The sequence below is a fragment of the Vanacampus margaritifer genome, chromosome 5, assembly GCF_051991255.1.
Source record: "Vanacampus margaritifer isolate UIUO_Vmar chromosome 5, RoL_Vmar_1.0, whole genome shotgun sequence".
Taxonomy (NCBI): Eukaryota; Metazoa; Chordata; class Actinopteri; order Syngnathiformes; family Syngnathidae; genus Vanacampus; species Vanacampus margaritifer.
The window spans coordinates 26,177,886-26,194,086 of NC_135436.1; the positions used below are offsets into that span (position 1 = coordinate 26,177,886).

General features: G+C 40.9%; 1 protein-coding gene across 3 annotated transcripts; it reads right to left on the reverse strand.

Annotated features, from left to right (window-relative positions):
- Positions 1-1,157: 1,157 nt before the first annotated feature.
- eml2 (EMAP like 2) lies at positions 1,158-15,572 on the reverse strand. 3 transcript variants are annotated; one of them, XM_077565840.1, is made up of 22 exons: positions 15,372-15,572; positions 11,150-11,377; positions 10,357-10,474; positions 10,187-10,291; positions 7,413-7,441; positions 7,185-7,314; positions 6,567-6,716; positions 6,248-6,317; positions 5,754-5,864; positions 5,583-5,678; positions 5,381-5,515; positions 5,046-5,145; positions 4,820-4,974; positions 4,607-4,732; positions 3,904-4,035; positions 3,755-3,822; positions 3,537-3,625; positions 3,361-3,458; positions 3,051-3,138; positions 2,877-2,972; positions 2,518-2,648; positions 1,158-2,202 (listed from the first exon to the last, which is right to left on the reverse strand). In XM_077565840.1, exons 1-22 carry the CDS (start codon positions 15,469-15,471, stop codon positions 2,077-2,079), a joined length of 2,481 nt encoding a protein of 826 aa, XP_077421966.1. In that variant the 5' UTR covers positions 15,472-15,572; the 3' UTR covers positions 1,158-2,076. The 3 variants fall into 3 exon arrangements, with proteins under 3 accessions (XP_077421966.1, XP_077421967.1, XP_077421968.1); XM_077565841.1 differs by lacking the exon at positions 15,372-15,572 and adding an exon at positions 13,617-13,720; XM_077565842.1 differs by lacking the exons at positions 10,187-10,291; positions 10,357-10,474; positions 11,150-11,377; positions 15,372-15,572 and adding an exon at positions 9,552-9,702.
- Positions 15,573-16,201: the final 629 nt, after the last annotated feature.

Genomic DNA, 16,201 nt, shown 5'->3' on the forward strand with positions numbered 1-16,201 from the left:
AATTTAACATGCGATTAGTTTTTTCAAAGTCCTCTTCCCGTGTATGTTTTTTGTACAAACACAAGCATTAAATTCACCTGTATTACACTGTTAGTTGTATGCATTTTCAAAACGGCAACCTTTAAAAATTGCATTCTACTACAGTGTCGATTTGAATTTGATCAATTTGTTCAGCGAACAAACCAAAACACATGTGCCCATTATGCTATGCACGAGTGTGTGTAAAAATGAGGTCTGAGCCTCGGGCAACCGCAATATTCCAATTAAATTAAATTAAATGTTCCAGAATGTTTGCTATTCCCACGACTTGTTGTAGTCTTGGGAGTTCCATTCACATAAACACACAGTGAACAAAAGTGTTGGAACACTTACGTCAAACGTGAAGAAAATGGCAGCAATAACATGCTACTGGGAAGTCATGGGAAGATGGTCCAAAAGATACTGTGAAGTTCTGGTCCATTTGTTCTTGGTTCTTATCCACATTAAACTCATCTGGGCATGCATTTTATGGAACTCGCTTTGAGTACCCTAAAGGTTTCTAAGAGTGAAAAAAAATAAAAGTTCCTAAGAGTGCAATCAGCCATTACAAAATGTCTTTAACGGCTAACTTCATCAGCTCTTTCATTTTTAAATGCGTGTACAAGCCGAACATCGAATGTTACAATAACACTCTATTACGATTACCTTTGCCGTGGCTAGTGCTAATGCTAGCTTTGTATTGCTAGCGTTGCTATTTGTTGAAGCTGATACCTCATTCTGTGAATTTTCATGACTATGCACTTTTCGTGTGCCATTATTAAAATGAATGTTCATGCTTGCGCTCATCACTGAGGCTGTGGTCCGAGACTAGCGAATTGGGCTACAATCAAATCTTGCTAGCAGTTCCAACGCTGTAAACTCCCCTTAGGTGTAAATACTGAACAGGCACATGTGCGCCCTCTCGTGTTACAAACAGTCACTGCAATATAATTTTCACATTTGCGCTTAAGTGAGAACATAATGTAGTATTTAATTTGCATTTTCTTAGCTTATCAATGTCTCAATACAAATTTGACATGCGCTGACATTTTGTATATATATATTTTTGCCTCCACTCCAAAGAAAATCTAAAGAAGCGCATCACAGGTTTTAGAAGGAGAGAAAAATATCAATACATATAACCTATATCAACATTTATTTTAATGTTTGTTGATGAGAAGACAAAATGAGAGAACAAATGACATAATTGGGTAAAAACTGTATTAAATAAGATGGCCAAACAGTTAATCTGTCAATCACTACACGTGACACGTCCTCATCAGACATTCTATGACCTTATATTATATGCTTCATTATTAAAATAGCACGACTTCTTGGATACACTGCATTACACATATGTATATTATCATCATTTGTATATAGTGCATAATATTGAATTTATTGACCACTTTAGAAGCAATTCGCTCATGCACTTGTTGCACTGTAGCGCCACTTGGTGCACATTTTGCACTTATATGAACGGCATGAAAGCAGGTCATAACATCGAGACAATCATCATTCGACCTGAAGGAGGAAATGAAGAGGAGTTGGTGGTAGTGGAGGAGGAGGAGGAGGAGGAGAAAGGTGGAAGAGAAGGAAGAGGTGAATAGGAAAGGAAGAAGAGAGCAACTCTCAGTGGAGACGAGTGACAAGGCAGCCGGGTCGCTTTTAAAGGGACATGACGCCGTTTTTGTTGATTACATTCACAATTATGTGTGTCAGCGATCTATTCTTTAGCATTAGCATCTACAATGTTCTAAAAGGAGCCCATAAGCGAGCCACCGCACATCTTCATCTCATCAGTGAGTGACAACAAAACAAAGTCCACATTAGGATCATATAACTTAATAATAAACGTCATCCAGGCACAGTTAGCGCATTAATGCTATTTTTGTTACATTTCACGTCCTGAAGCTCATTTAAACACTAAACACGATTTAATGCACCGAAGTAAACATTCATTTTTATCCAGCGTATGCGTGTGTTAACGTGCAGGCACGTAAGGAAAGAAGAGGCTGCTGCCCCCTGGTGGACAGGAGGCCACCAAGCAGGCGTGTCCTAAGCAACCAGCCACTGCAGGATGCTGGCGTCCTTTCCTCCGGTGGAGATGAGGCGGCTGTCGTCGTGCAGAAAGGCCACGCTGGTCACGTGACTGCTGTGTCCGCCGTACTCGTGGCCAGGTGCCTGGAGGTTGCCATTTTGTAAATAAAAAAAAACAAAACAAAGGTTCGAAGGTTAGCTTAGGACTTGGCATAACTTGAATGCAGGCAAATTGGACTGTCATTGTTTGATGTTTGAAACTACTGTAGTGTTGAAGTGCATACTAAGACCACACTTTCAAGCCTTTAGGAATAATTGAAACATCAATCAACAACCAAGAAAAGTCTGATTGCCTCAGTTTGTCTTTTATAAATGACCACGACGTAGATGACTGAGAATCGACACAGAGGTTAGTGTAGCAAGTTAGCGCGGAAAGCGACAGAGAGGGAGGCAGCTCACCCTGGGCTGGGAGCACGGGTACGACAGCAAGTGCACTTTGCCAAAGTCGTCAGCAGACGCCAGCAGGGAGTCGTCGTGTGACCGGCACACGCCGTTGATGTCTGTGCCGTCCGCGCCGTCCGGCCAAATGCCTGTAAACACAATATTATTTTAAATGTCGACGTAAAAAGCAGCTTACCTAGTGAGCGACAGTGAAATTACACCCAGATATAAGTAACAGACTAAAATAAATTTTAAAAAGTACTATCTACTAAGAAAAAACAAATCTGCAAAATAGCAGGACCGCAAACCTGAATCCCGCAATGGACTGGGGTTAACCATATATTGCTAATTGCGAATACACAATGGCCTTAATTTACCAAAGGTGTTGAAGCTCAGCGTGCAGGTGGACGCGGCCCACGTGAGGTTTCGCACGGTGTCCATGCTGGTCACGTGTTTGCCACTGGGTGCCTCCCCTGGAACACGCAACATCTTTACGGTTTATTCATGTACACAAATATACACACAAACAGGAAATGGAAGAGTCCACTCACAGAAGAGGATCTCATAGTCTCCCGAGTTGGTGACCAGGTAGCGACCGTCAGCGGACCAGTCCACATGTGTCACAAAGCTGGAGTGACCCTGAAGAACACATTCAGATACAAATCATCATAATAAGCATAATTCAAGCTACAAACAGAAATAAATGACCCTAGCATCTCCTTTCACCCTATTCACACAAAATGGCTGCTTTGAACCAAAATGGAAGACTTCCTGCCCATACTTGCTTCCAATTGGTGCTCTTTTGGACATGTTTGCTACTTCTTGATAGGCGATTTTTTTTTATTTTTTTTTGATACTCACGGTACATTTTCCCACGCGATTGTACTTGCGTCCATTCTCTGTCACGGCGTAGATGTAAATGAAGTTGTCATGGGAAGACACCGCCAGGAAGTTGCCGTCTGACACGTCGGCACACCCACACACGCATTGTGGTTAGCATCAAATGCTAGCAACGTGACGGTCTGTTGGTGTTTTACCTGGAGAATATTTGACATTGGAGATGATCTCATTGCCGTCTGTGTGCATGGACACGAGGTCACGAGTGTCTGTGTCCAACACGAGCCATCTGAATCGCACAGAGACACACAAACATCAAATTAACATATAAACTAACAACAAAAGCACACAATCTCACAAATACAGACAGACGATAACAAAAACATAATTGCAATTAAAGAATATTAACATCGCATACCTTCCAGTCATGGTGCCGACCGCCAGAACTTCTCCATTTGGATGAAAACTTGCACATCTTCCAGGATCCTGCCAGCAACAAACAACTATTTTGTGATATTGAGGAGACATTTTTAACAGCCTTTTAATAGTATAAACATTTTTAATGACCTCGATGCTCTTGGTCCAGATGGGCTGGTGGGAGTTTGTGTCCCACAGATGCACTTGTTTGTCCTGACAGCAGGTGACGAACTGATCCAGACGCGAATGCACTGCCAGACCCCAAAGCTCGTCCGTGTGACCCTGCGCACGACGACACATTTGGCAAGGCAAAAACACGAATAATGTAAGTATATACCCAAGTACTCAAATCTTGGGCAGTTAGGGGGTATAGCCCACAGTCAATTCAGTATGTTAGCTGTTAGCATTTTAGCTGAATGTGCAGTTTAACCTCTAGCGCGGTAGCTGAACAGTTCGTTTAGCACGTTAGCCTCTAAAGTGTCAGGCAAACAGTCAGTTGAGCATATTAACTGCTATCAAATTAGCATTTAGCATAGTGTCTTAGCCAAGCTATTAGATAGCATGTTGAAAATGTATCTAAAATGTGAAGTTTAGCATGTTAGCATCTAAAATGTCAGCAGTTAACATGCTCATCTGACTGTTTGGCTGACATTTTAGATGCCAACATGCTAAACTGCACATTTTAGATACATTTTCAACATGCTATCTAATAGCTTGGCTAAGACACTATTCTGCTATCAAATTAGAATAGTGTCTTAGCCAAGCTATTAGTTAGCATGTTGGAAATTTATCTAAAATGTGCAGTTTATCATGTTAGCATATTCTATTGTAATGATGTTAAGGATGGGTTTACCTGTACAATGGGCGTCAGTGTGTCAGGGAAGGCTGCTTTGAGGATGGCATTCTTGGTGGTTCCGATGAAGAGTTCACCCACTTTGCCTTCTGCGATGGCTCGGACCGGACCGAACGCGTCCCCTACCTTTACAGACGCACATTTAAAAAAAAAAAAAAAAAGTACATTTATTGATGCGGTAATGGTAAACATGGCTTTACCACTTATCCTAACCTCCATGTCCGCCTGCTTGCGGTATTCACGGCCCCACAGCACCACCTTGCGGTCCTTCCCTCCCCCAGACACCATGGTGCCGTCCTTCAGGACGCAGATGGAGAAGATGCCGCCCTCGTGGGCCCCCGGCAACACCTGGCTGATGCGATTCCCACCTGTTTTTTTCATCACAACGCGATCACACTTGCTCTTATTTATCGCTTCGTATATAAATAATGCGGTGTACCTTTGGCCCAAACGTAGATGTTTCCACTGGAGTCTCCGGTGATGGCGTCTCCGTTTTCAGCAAACGCAACGCACAACACGTACTTTGGTTTCTCATGTTTCTACAGTGAAAACAAATATTTGTATATATATTTCATATTCACTTATTAGTCCAGCTGACCACAGCTAAAAGGAGAAAAAACATAAGTGATCTAAGACATGAGGAGTACCACAAGGCTCAATACTAATCCCACTGCTATTCTCCATGTTACATGTTTTTGACAACATTTCACTTCTGTTTTAACAAAGCATAACGTTCACAATATTAATACCAAGTAATTTTGTTGTAGTGATTACCTCAAAGAGTCCTTGTCTCTTGGCCAGCGTGCTTCCCTCCAGGCTCCAGAAGTTAATGTGCGACTTTCCACAAGTGACAATCAGGTTAGCGTCCATCGGGTGGAAGACGGCCGCCAGCACAGAGTCGTTAGAGCACTGCGAAGACGTCAGGACATGTTTAGCGTTCCGAAAACCAACATCAAGTTGGACGTCAGACGCTAACCTTGACGTCAGCCAGTTGTTTCTCCTTCTGCCAGTTCCACACCGATAGGATGTGGTCATTGGCGTCATCTACAGCACAGAGGAAACTGCCGCCATTCTACAGGGTCGACGTCACACTGGAGGTTTACATCTTTGACCAAAGGGAATTTGAACACTATGTGGCGCTACTCACCGACTTGGAGAAGGACACGCAGGTGACTGCTCGGTCGAACACGCCAAAACCCAGCACGTGAAGTGTATTCAGGCTGACCGAGTCCCACACTCGAACATGAGGCGCTAGCAGCTGAACACACACATTACTATGCTAGCGACCTCTTTGTCCCGCATATTAGCTAAATGTGCAGTTTGGCCTCCATGTTAACTGAACAGTCATTTTAGCATGTTAGCCAAATGAACAGTTTAGTGTATTAGCTACTAATATGTTATGCAAATGTACAATTTAGCATGTTAGCCTCAAGCGTTTTAGCCAAATGGGCAGAATTTTAGCATCAAACATGTAAAGCAACAATGTAGTCCAGCATCTAACATATCGTAAACATTTATTTTTAGAATGTTAGCCTCCAGCATGTCATCCAAATGTGCACTTTAGCCTGTGGCCTGATAGCCCACAACATATCATGTTAGCGAGAAATCAGTTTTAGCATGTTAGTATGTTGTGTTAAGTACCTTTCCATCTTTAGTATTTCCTGCCACTTGTCCTGTTGCTATGGTAACCATGTCAGGATGTACACTCAAGCTGAGAAGATAAAGGTTTTCACGTTAGCTCATTGTGCAGTTTAGCCTCTAGCATGTATTTATTAGCATGCTATGGTAGTTGATATGAGAATTGCATAGATTAGCCTCTAGCATGCTAGCTGAATGTGTAGTTTAACCGCTTGCATGTTAGCCAAATGTTAAATTTTAGCATGTTAGTGTCTTCTGTGTTAGCTTAGCTTCTAGCTAGTCAGGTTAGCATGTGAGGCAACTTTGCAATTTAGCATCTCACCACTTGACGTCGTCATTGTGTCCCAGGTAGTGTCTCTGCTGCTGTTCTTCGGTGTTGTACAGGACCACCACGGAAGCGTTGAAATAGACAATCTCTCCAGTGGGCAGAAGGTACAAATTGGAGCGGCAGTCACGTCCGCGGTAGCCGTAGCTGTAGCCGTGTCGTCACGGGAAATAAACACTAATATATCATAGTATAGAATCTCCATATGAAATTGTTAGTTGCTGCAGAGAATAAACTCAGTCCAGTCAGTCTTAAATTACTGGTTATGAAGATAGAATAGGATATCTTATTTTAGCATAGCATCTCTGTATCAACTTTATTTTCTAGCTGCTATGGGGTATACACACACTCCACTTTAAAGGATAACTCAACACTAAATAAACTTCTTTTTTTTTTGCTGATAAACTGTATAAGCATGTGTCTACAAATGCGGTCTACACGTCCTGGTCATTACTTTGACATTTTAGCGCATGTTTGTTGAAAGTTTAAATTTCCGATTTCAAATTTTAGTGAGGGGTGGAGCAAGAGTCTCACTTCCTGTTGAGTTATCCTTTAACTGATAGTTTACCTCGACAGCCTAGCCTAGCATAGGTTAGCATCGTCATTGAAGGATACACCCACTCCAGCTTGAGCTTGTGGTCCGGTAGCGCCCCCTTGTTGTCCAAGCTGTAGCTGTCTCTCAGCTGGTCGGGCACATGCATGGTGACAGGACGGCCGCGCAGGAACATTCTCACGTAGCCGTCCTCTGATGGCGGCAGAGAAGAGGGGAGGGAAATGAAGATACATTTTGAAAATGCTATCTTGCTTTAACCATAATACATAACACAAGGGAAGGCCTCTTACCTGCATTATATGTGCATTCTTTGGATTTACTGAAATGAGGGGGAAAAGCATGTTAGCCTCTAGCATGTTAGCCAAATATGCTTTTTTAGCCTGTTAGCCCCAATTGTCCAGTTTAGCCTGTATAGCATGAGGTTTATTCAGCATGTTAGCCTCTCCTATGTTATCCAAATGTACAGATTAGCCTCAAGCATGTAAGACGAACGCGCAGTTTCAACATGTCAGCTGCTAGCGTGTTAACCCAACATGTAGTTTAGCATGTTAGCCTCGAACTTATTGGCCAAATGTTCCTTAGCCTTCCATGTATTAGCCTCACTTCAGTGACACTGATTGTCTTGTTTTTCTGTTCTGTGTCAGGATTGGAATGAAAGTGTTTGACTTTTCTTCTGGTGGTTTCTGCGGAAACACTGACAGGACGCCAGGCAAAGAGCAAAAAAAAGAAAAGAAAAAAAAGTCTCATCAAACACACAAAGACATGTTTTGTCTCCAACAACGTGTATGTGCGTGTGTCCCAGTCCTCGCCAATGAGAGCAGTGCATGCCGAGTACTTGACCACAGCTAGGGTCTAAATGGGCGGGACCATCATTAGCACTCACTTGACGAGCGCTTCTCACAACCAGTCAGAGTTTCGCAATTCAGTCATGTGTGCACATCATTATCATAATAACAAAATCCCTCCCAAGACATTAACACACGTACACACACACGCTTATCGTCTCTTACCAGGTTTGTGTTGCGTTCAAGTTCTCCTCACGTTGTTTGTTGCTGTTCTATTAATTGGTTGGCAGAGAAAATTACAGTTGGGGATAGAGACAAAATGTTGAAAAATGGGGATAAACCACCATAAATGGGAGTTCTCCCTTAACGCATTCACTGCCATTGACGGCTATAGACGTCAAAAATTCATTTGTACTATTTCTGTTAATTTCACTTTTTTTTTCCCAGTTTTGTTAACAAGGGTATGAAAACCTAGAATTTTTTTTATTGTACATTTAGAACAGATATAAAATTTGTGATTAATCTTGAGTTAACTAGTGAAGTCATGTGATTAATTACAATTAAAAAAAATTATAAAAAAAAAAGAAAATATTATTAAAAATTAGGGGCGTCAGACGATGAATTTTTAAAATTGTAATTAATCGCATAACTTCAATAGTTAACTCACAATTAATCACAAATTTTATATCTGTTCTAAATATACAATAAAAAAATTCTAGGTTTTATACTCTTGTTAACAAAAGTGGGGGAAAAAAGTGAAACTAATAGAAATAGTTCAAATGAATTTTTGACGTCTATAGCCGTCAATGGCAGTGAATGAGTTAAAGAATTGAATCCGTGAATAGGTATCAACGCGCACGCATGCAGGCACGCACACATTTGAGTGCGTTTGTGCTGAGCTTGCACTAAACACATTAAATTGATTAGATCTTAAATTTCTGCTCTGTGCTTGTTTGTTTATCGCCGTTTCTTCCCACACTGGATTCAACCAGTTCTTGCATGTGCATGAAATTATTCACTTTTTTTTTTTAGTTTTGATCAAATTCAGATTGGAAGGGTGTGACTGACTTGATGTTTTTCTTTCTCGGCCATGTGGGAATGTTAATGCGTTGTTACTTTGCTTCTAATGGACTCGCAAGAACCACACACTGCACTCAGTTGGTTACTTTTTCTGAGTGTCTGTCCGTGTGTGATGTAATCATCCTATTCAAATAACAGAACACTGCGGTAACACTAATTCTTTCCACACGAATTGTTACAAAGTAATAAAGAAATAATACACGCAAGGAGCACTTGAACGCAACACAATTCATCCTCAATTTTCTAAAGTGCGTTCAGACGGTCGCCTTCCAGCAATGCCTACGCCAATTAATAAAGCCACAACAGTATAAATAATGCACACGCACACATGCAACTTTGCGACACAAAAACCTACAAAAAAAAGGATTCCGTGTGCGTGTGTTGTCCCCGCCCTCCACCACGCACCCCCGTTTCGTCTGTCATTAAAAGTTAAAATTACACTCGACAAACATCAACACACAAGACCGGGAGGAACTTGAATGCAACACATGCGACGTCCTTCACTCAAAACACAACTATGATGCAATAGATTGATTATAAGTTCTAAAACATCATCAAATTTACCTGCTTGCTTTCTTCATGGCTTCTTGCGTCCGTTACAAGTTAGAGCAAACCCTGACTAGGCTGTGACCGAGTGCGTGCGTGCGTGTGTGTGTGTGGTGCTCAGCAACACTTTCTCACTTCCTCCTTTCAGCCTGCCAACTCATTTGTTGCTCTCGACCAATCAGGAGTCACTTCCTCACCTCGGCAACCCCCACCCCCGCCCCTTTTCCAAACAGAAATGTGATGCCATCAGCAGCGGCAACATGGACCACTGCACCATCTCATCATGTTCACTCTTCATGCGACATCAGGTTAATTTGTTGTTACAAATGTTCAATTATCATATTGGCAGCTCTTCCTAATGTTTTGAACATCTCATGTAGCTATATAAGCAGAATACAAGCACGCAAATAATGCTCAAGTAACACTGAGCTGTCAATCGAATGTGAGCAGGAAGTGAGCAAACGTGCTGCGTTCACTGACACTTGGACATGTGCAAATTTTACAAAAACATTCCATTAAAATATGTCGTGTCATGCTACACAGTATTGAATAATGGTTACTCTAAGTAAGGTAAAAAAAAAAAAAAAACATACATTAAATTGTTTGAAAATGTTGCTACGTGAGTGTAACGTTCAATAAAAGTAATTGGTGACCTTTTCCCGCCTGTGGAACTGCTGGATGAAGTTGTCCGACTTCGACTCTCGGCCGCCGCTGCTTCCCTCCTGACCAGCGTGAGGCGCTCTGTCGACATGCTTTTCCTGGACAGACACGTCACATTATATGTAAATCTCTATCAATATGCATAATATACGTCCATATCTACCTCTTGATGGAGTTCAGCACGTCCTTCTTGGGTGAGGACGGTGATGAGAGAAGACGTTTGTGTTGCACATATCCGTTGCTTAGCGGCTTGGAAGGAAGCGTCTGAAGTAGCTGACGAACTGAACACGCATGCAAAACAGGATAGTTTTAGCGGACCTGTGATGCTAATGCTAGTCCAGGATGCTAGTGGCTCCTGAGAAAGGTTGTTTTGGTTAACAAAAACTAACAAAAAAATAAAATTCAAAAAAACTATTTGGTTAACTAAATAAAATAAACGAAACTGTTTAAAAAAAAAAAAAAAAAAAAAACTAAAACTACAATTATAGCAAAAATGCCCTTCATTTTTAGTCTTTAGTAATTATTTACATTAGCCTTTGGAGATGATTTAAAATGTGATTTTAAGTAGATTCATTTCAATATTAACCGGAATAAAGACATTTGAAAGTGTGTCACACAGAAGTGATGTCATCTAGCAGCAGCCAATAGAAAAGCACCTTCAGATGATGTCGCTCCTCGGCGGCAAATTTGCCTGCTTGACTTTTGGCCCCAATGGCTTGACTCACCTGCTTTTTCCTTTAACTCAGCCAAAATGAAACGCTAGGTACTGAACCACCCTGAAAACTAATTAAAACAAATAAAAAAAAAAACAAAACTCAAAACAAACAAAATTTTTTTACTAAAATGAAAATTCCCAAACCATAATAACCCTGCTCCTAAGTAATTTCAATGCCAAGAGCAAAAACGGTCATATGCGGAGAAGCTAATTAGCCGTAGCCACTCTGTATTGTACTCACCTTTAGCGGGCGGAGCCGTGCCGGGCACAGACCGCCTCCCGGTGGCGTGGGCGCCCCCTGGCTGTTGCGAGGCCAGACTCTGCTCCTCGCAGCAGCCCAGGCGGCGCAGGGCGTCGGCCAGAGCCGCCTTCAGGAGCTGGATGTCGTCCTCCTGAAGCTGAAGCCGCTGCTCAAGGTGAGACACGCGGTCCTCCATGTCCATATTGCTGGCTGCCGACATGGTGTCATCTGCAGACAAGAAAACCAATTTTAGGTGGAAATTAACTCATTCACAGCCATTGACGGCTATAGACGTCAAAAATTCATTTGAACTATTTCTATTAATTTTCCACTTTTGTTAAGAGTATGAAAACCTAAAAAAAATATTATTTACTGTACATTTAGAACAGATATAACATTTGTGATTAATCGTGAGTTAATTATTGAAGTCATGTGATTAATTACAATTAAAAAAAAATAATCGCCTGATGCGATTTAAAAAAAGAAAAGAAAATTAAAAATTAGGGGCGTCAGGCGATTATTATTTTTTTATTGTAATTAATCACATGACTTCACTAGTTAACTCACGATTAATCACAAATTTGATATCTGTTCTACATGTACAATAAAAACAATTCTAGGTTTTCACACTCTTGTTAACAAAAGTGGGGGGGGGGGATGTTAAACTAATAAAAATAGTTCAAATTAATTTTTTATAGCCGTCAATGGCAGTGAATGAGTAAATAGTAAGTCACCAAGTTTGTAAATTGGGCAAAATCAGCCTAAAATGGCCGCTTCAAACCAAAATGGTAGACTTCTTGTGTCTTTTCGGGAATGTTCGATCAAACTAGCTTCGGGGCTTTAACTCTTTTGAAAATTCTGCGAAGTGCTTCAAAGCCAAAATGGCTGACTTCAAAACAAAATGGCAGACTCCACATTTCCTGTGTCTTTTCAATCATGAGACTTTTTTTGTGAGTCTACTCATGATAGATGTGTCTATAAAATTTAATGTTGCTATATGAAACTGCATTCTTTAATACATTGAGCTGAGTGACTTTCCTGTGTGCTTACTCATGAAAAAAATGGGAGTGTGGGGGGGGGGAGGTTTTAAGTTTTCTCAAAGGTTGGAGGAACAATAAGAGCCTACAGGAAACCTGATCGTGTTTAATAATTCAGATGTAAGAGAAAAGAAAGCAACTCTTCTGTTCTTGAAAGAAACAAGAGTCACGTAAATTATCAAACAACTTGAGAATCAGACAAAATTCGATAAACAGTATTACAAAACAACATTAACTCTAGCCATCTAAATCGAAACACGCAAATTTTTCCAAAACTGTCTCTGACCTTTTAGTCCAATTGCATATCACCGATAAAGTAGACAGGAAGTAGTGGGAGCCTCTTTTGCATAAACCACATCAAGATGGTGAACGTATGACAGATCTTCAACGGACCAGTTTATTCAAAACGTCTCACTTCCTCAACACAATCGCTCCTACTGTTGCTTCGAAACGCATGTAACCGCTTGTATAATTTAACAGGTTCCTGGTACGAGCCAAATGTCTTACACCACGACTCCTAACATGCTAATATGCTAACATCTACTTACGACTGTATACCGCATCTAAATGACACTGGAAAATATTCATGCTAAGGTTTTATCAACCATAATGTGTTATTTTTGCAGCATAAGCAAGTTGGTCGGCTAAAATCTTTTCGAGGTTTGGTCATGTGACATTCTGCATAGAGCAGACATAATGCTAATTTTGGTCAACAGCAGCAACAACATGGCGCCCCCTTGAGACTGATTCATGCAACAACAAACAAAAACAAATAAACAACTGCTATTTAATTTCCATTAAAAGGAGCACCATTTTGGGCAGTCATTTGAAATTGGTTCAGGTTTGCAGTGTCAACTTGCCCTCGCCCAGATTTTGGTGAGAATTGTGAGCCTATTAAAACTCTTTGACTTGATAGTAAAAAACAAAACATTTTTTTTTTTTAAAGCACACAAGCTCGCAAAAATGAGTAAGAAACAAATGTCTTTGGTGAGGGGAAACTAATAGTTATACTGGGGACTTTCTCTGCCTCTTCATCTTAGTCTTAATTCCGCTCAATTTCATCCAGGAGAGCTCGGTGCTGCCGGGCATGATGTGGCAAAACATGGTACTACGCTGAAGGCTCACTACGCTAAATTGGGACTCGCCTGTATTTTGTACCAACATGAAAACATAATTTCTCAACAATCTTCAATATAACGGGACCGCTAATCTATGACACCTCGAACCGCACGCAATAACGTGTAGTATCTGCTTGCTATTCATCCTGCGCCGCAGATTGCACCGTGGCGAGGTGAGATAAGGTCACATGATCACTGTCAGGAAGCACAACAATGAGGAAAAAGAGGATGAAGATGAGGAAGGAAGACATTATTATTGATGATGATGATGATGATGATGATGATGGAGAAGGTGGCGCTGGTCCGGCCTACCTGCCATCTTGCTGGTTTGCTGGCTCCTGTCCATCAGAGAGTCTGCAGAGCAACAGTCAGGGAGGAGTCCCGTACACTCAGCAAAAACCCCTCCCCCAGCCTCTATGCTCCTCAATCGACCTCCCCCACCCCACCCCTGCTCCGTCTCTGGACCATTCCGTGACACCACGCCCACTTTCTCCTCCTACCTTATTGGCCTCGTTGGCACACGTGCACTCACACCATCATGAGCAATGGCACACAGACACAAATAATTTACACAAACATTCATCATTTACACACTCACACACATTTGCACACACACAGACGCACAAACATAATTTACACAATCACGCACGCAAATAAAGTCGAGACACACAAACAAAATAATTACACTCACATTTGGCACACACACAAACGACAAAAAAAACACACAATTCACATTTGTGCATACACATGATAATCAGGCAAATATGCACAGATTGCACAAACAAGGACACACAAATCTACAATATCGTTTGTACACACGTTCATACACACACAAATGAGCAAACAATCAACAAACACACACACACACGGGTAAAGCATAAACTTCTTGTTCTTTTACAACTGTTGCCTTTTCAGGAGGGGGGACATACTACGGCAATCTCTCTTCCCAAATGAACCCCCTGAGAATATTTGGACATGAAAGGAGATCACATATGATCATAGCATATGAAAAAATATATAAAGAAGACGATGACGCAACGGATGCTCACTATGTTATACATATAAATAAATCGTTACATAAACCCACCACCACAAGGAAATATTAACTGGCACATAGGCGCCGAGACTGCATGACACTAAACAACCAGCAGGTGACGCTGCCTTGTAAAAGTCACCCTTTCAGAGAGGAAGACGACAATCAATCACAGACGTTGACGAACCAATCATGTTTGAACTCACCGACCATTTCATTAGGTACACCAACATTAAACAAGATTCTGGCTGAAACTAAAACCAAGGGCCTTGAATGTAACAGCAAGTGTAATGAATGCACTGTTCTAAAAAATTAAGGTCAAAACAACAAAGCGCCTAAATAGCACCTTAAAGACAAGAATCATTGACTGTAATGCTCAACACCGCAAAATTTCGTAAGGCTAACAGGCAACAGAAAAAAACTGCCCAAATGTAACACTCAAAACTGTAAAGCTTTATATTAAAAAATACACTTTAAATATTTAAAGCAACCATGTTCATTGCCTGTAATGATTTAAATAAGAAAACTTTAATATAACGCGCAATTTAAAAAAAAAAGGAAAAAAAAGACCCAACTGTAACATTCAAGACAGTAAAACTCTTTGAATTAAACGTTCAAAACAAAGCTAGCATAACATTCAGTGGTCAAACCCCTTAAATGTAACACTATAAAATGTCTTTCATCCTCTCGGCTGAACGTCTAAAAGGGCCGTGCAGTTCGGGGCAACAGCGCCACCTGTTGCTTTAATTTGCACGCCACAAACTGGATGCGTTTTCAAGCCAAACATGTTTTTAAAAATACTTACTGGTTGCAGCAGCAAATACACACGTTTAGAGAAAAAGTAAAAAGTAAAGACAAATTGCAGTTGATGCAAATTCAACCAGAGATCAAATGGGGGCATTTTAGGGAGCTCTAGTTATTTTGTATGTCGTTTGATGCCAATTTGAATGTGAGAAATTCATAAATAAAACGCCACAGATGCGTCAATTACAGACAACGTTGTATATTGTGTTTCGCAGTGTGTGTGTACTGACCGTTATTGTTGCAGTACTGCATGAGCAGGTTGTTGCTGTCGAACAAGCTCCCGCACGAAGACATCATCTTCCTCTTGTCCAGCTCTCTTCTGCCGTCCATTATTTCTTTCCTTTTTCTTTCTCACCTTTACCTGCTGCCGCCTTATCACGCTGTCCTCTCGACCTGAGTCCAAGTCAAACCGACACAAGTAGCCGCACTTCCGCCGAGGCACTTTTCAAAGTAAGAAATACACGAAAACATCCTTTATTTCATTATCAGTTCAATCTTTTCAAAAGGACTTCATAAACCCTCCTTTGAAAATAATTTCATACTCCAATGAGCAACTTTTAATTTCTCTGGAAACCCCTATTCAAATCATGAAATCCTAATCCAGGTTACAAATACTAATTTGAAATTATAACATTTTTTTTAAAATTGTAAAGTCTAACGCAGGATTGAGAATGTAAATATTATTCCTTAACCTGGTTTACAATTCGACATCAAATTTGAAACCCTAATTAAAGAAAGCTTGAAACACTCGTTTTAAGTCCTACTTTAAAAACCTAGGTGGGTAAATTTCAAACCTCACCCTATTGTTTTCAGGTATAATCCACACTGAAGTAAGATTCCTAAACCATGTGTGGCATACTTGCAGGCTTAGAACCCTATTTGGTGCTTCTGGTAATCTGATTTTTACACCATTTTCTTTTAATTTGAAAATCAAGCATTTTGTAGTTCCAGGGTGCTTTCCGTTAACTTGATGAGTCTTCCTCGCGTCCATCTGCCTCGTGCAGCAGTCCTGCTGTTTCCATGGCAACAACTGCCTTCTCATGTTCACCAGTTGAGGCAA

Coding starts and splice junctions, on each gene's coding strand:
- eml2 (XM_077565840.1), bottom strand. CDS start 15,471: ATGGACGGCAGAAGAGAGCTGGACAAGAGGAAGATGATGTCTTCGTGC. Junction 10,475..11,149: donor CACGGCTCCGCCCGCTAAAG/GTGAGTACAATA, acceptor ATGCGTGTTCAG/TTCGTCAGCTACTTCAGACG. Junction 7,442..10,186: donor AGTTCCACAGGCGGGAAAAG/GTCACCAATTAC, acceptor CCCTCATTTCAG/TAAATCCAAAGAATGCACAT.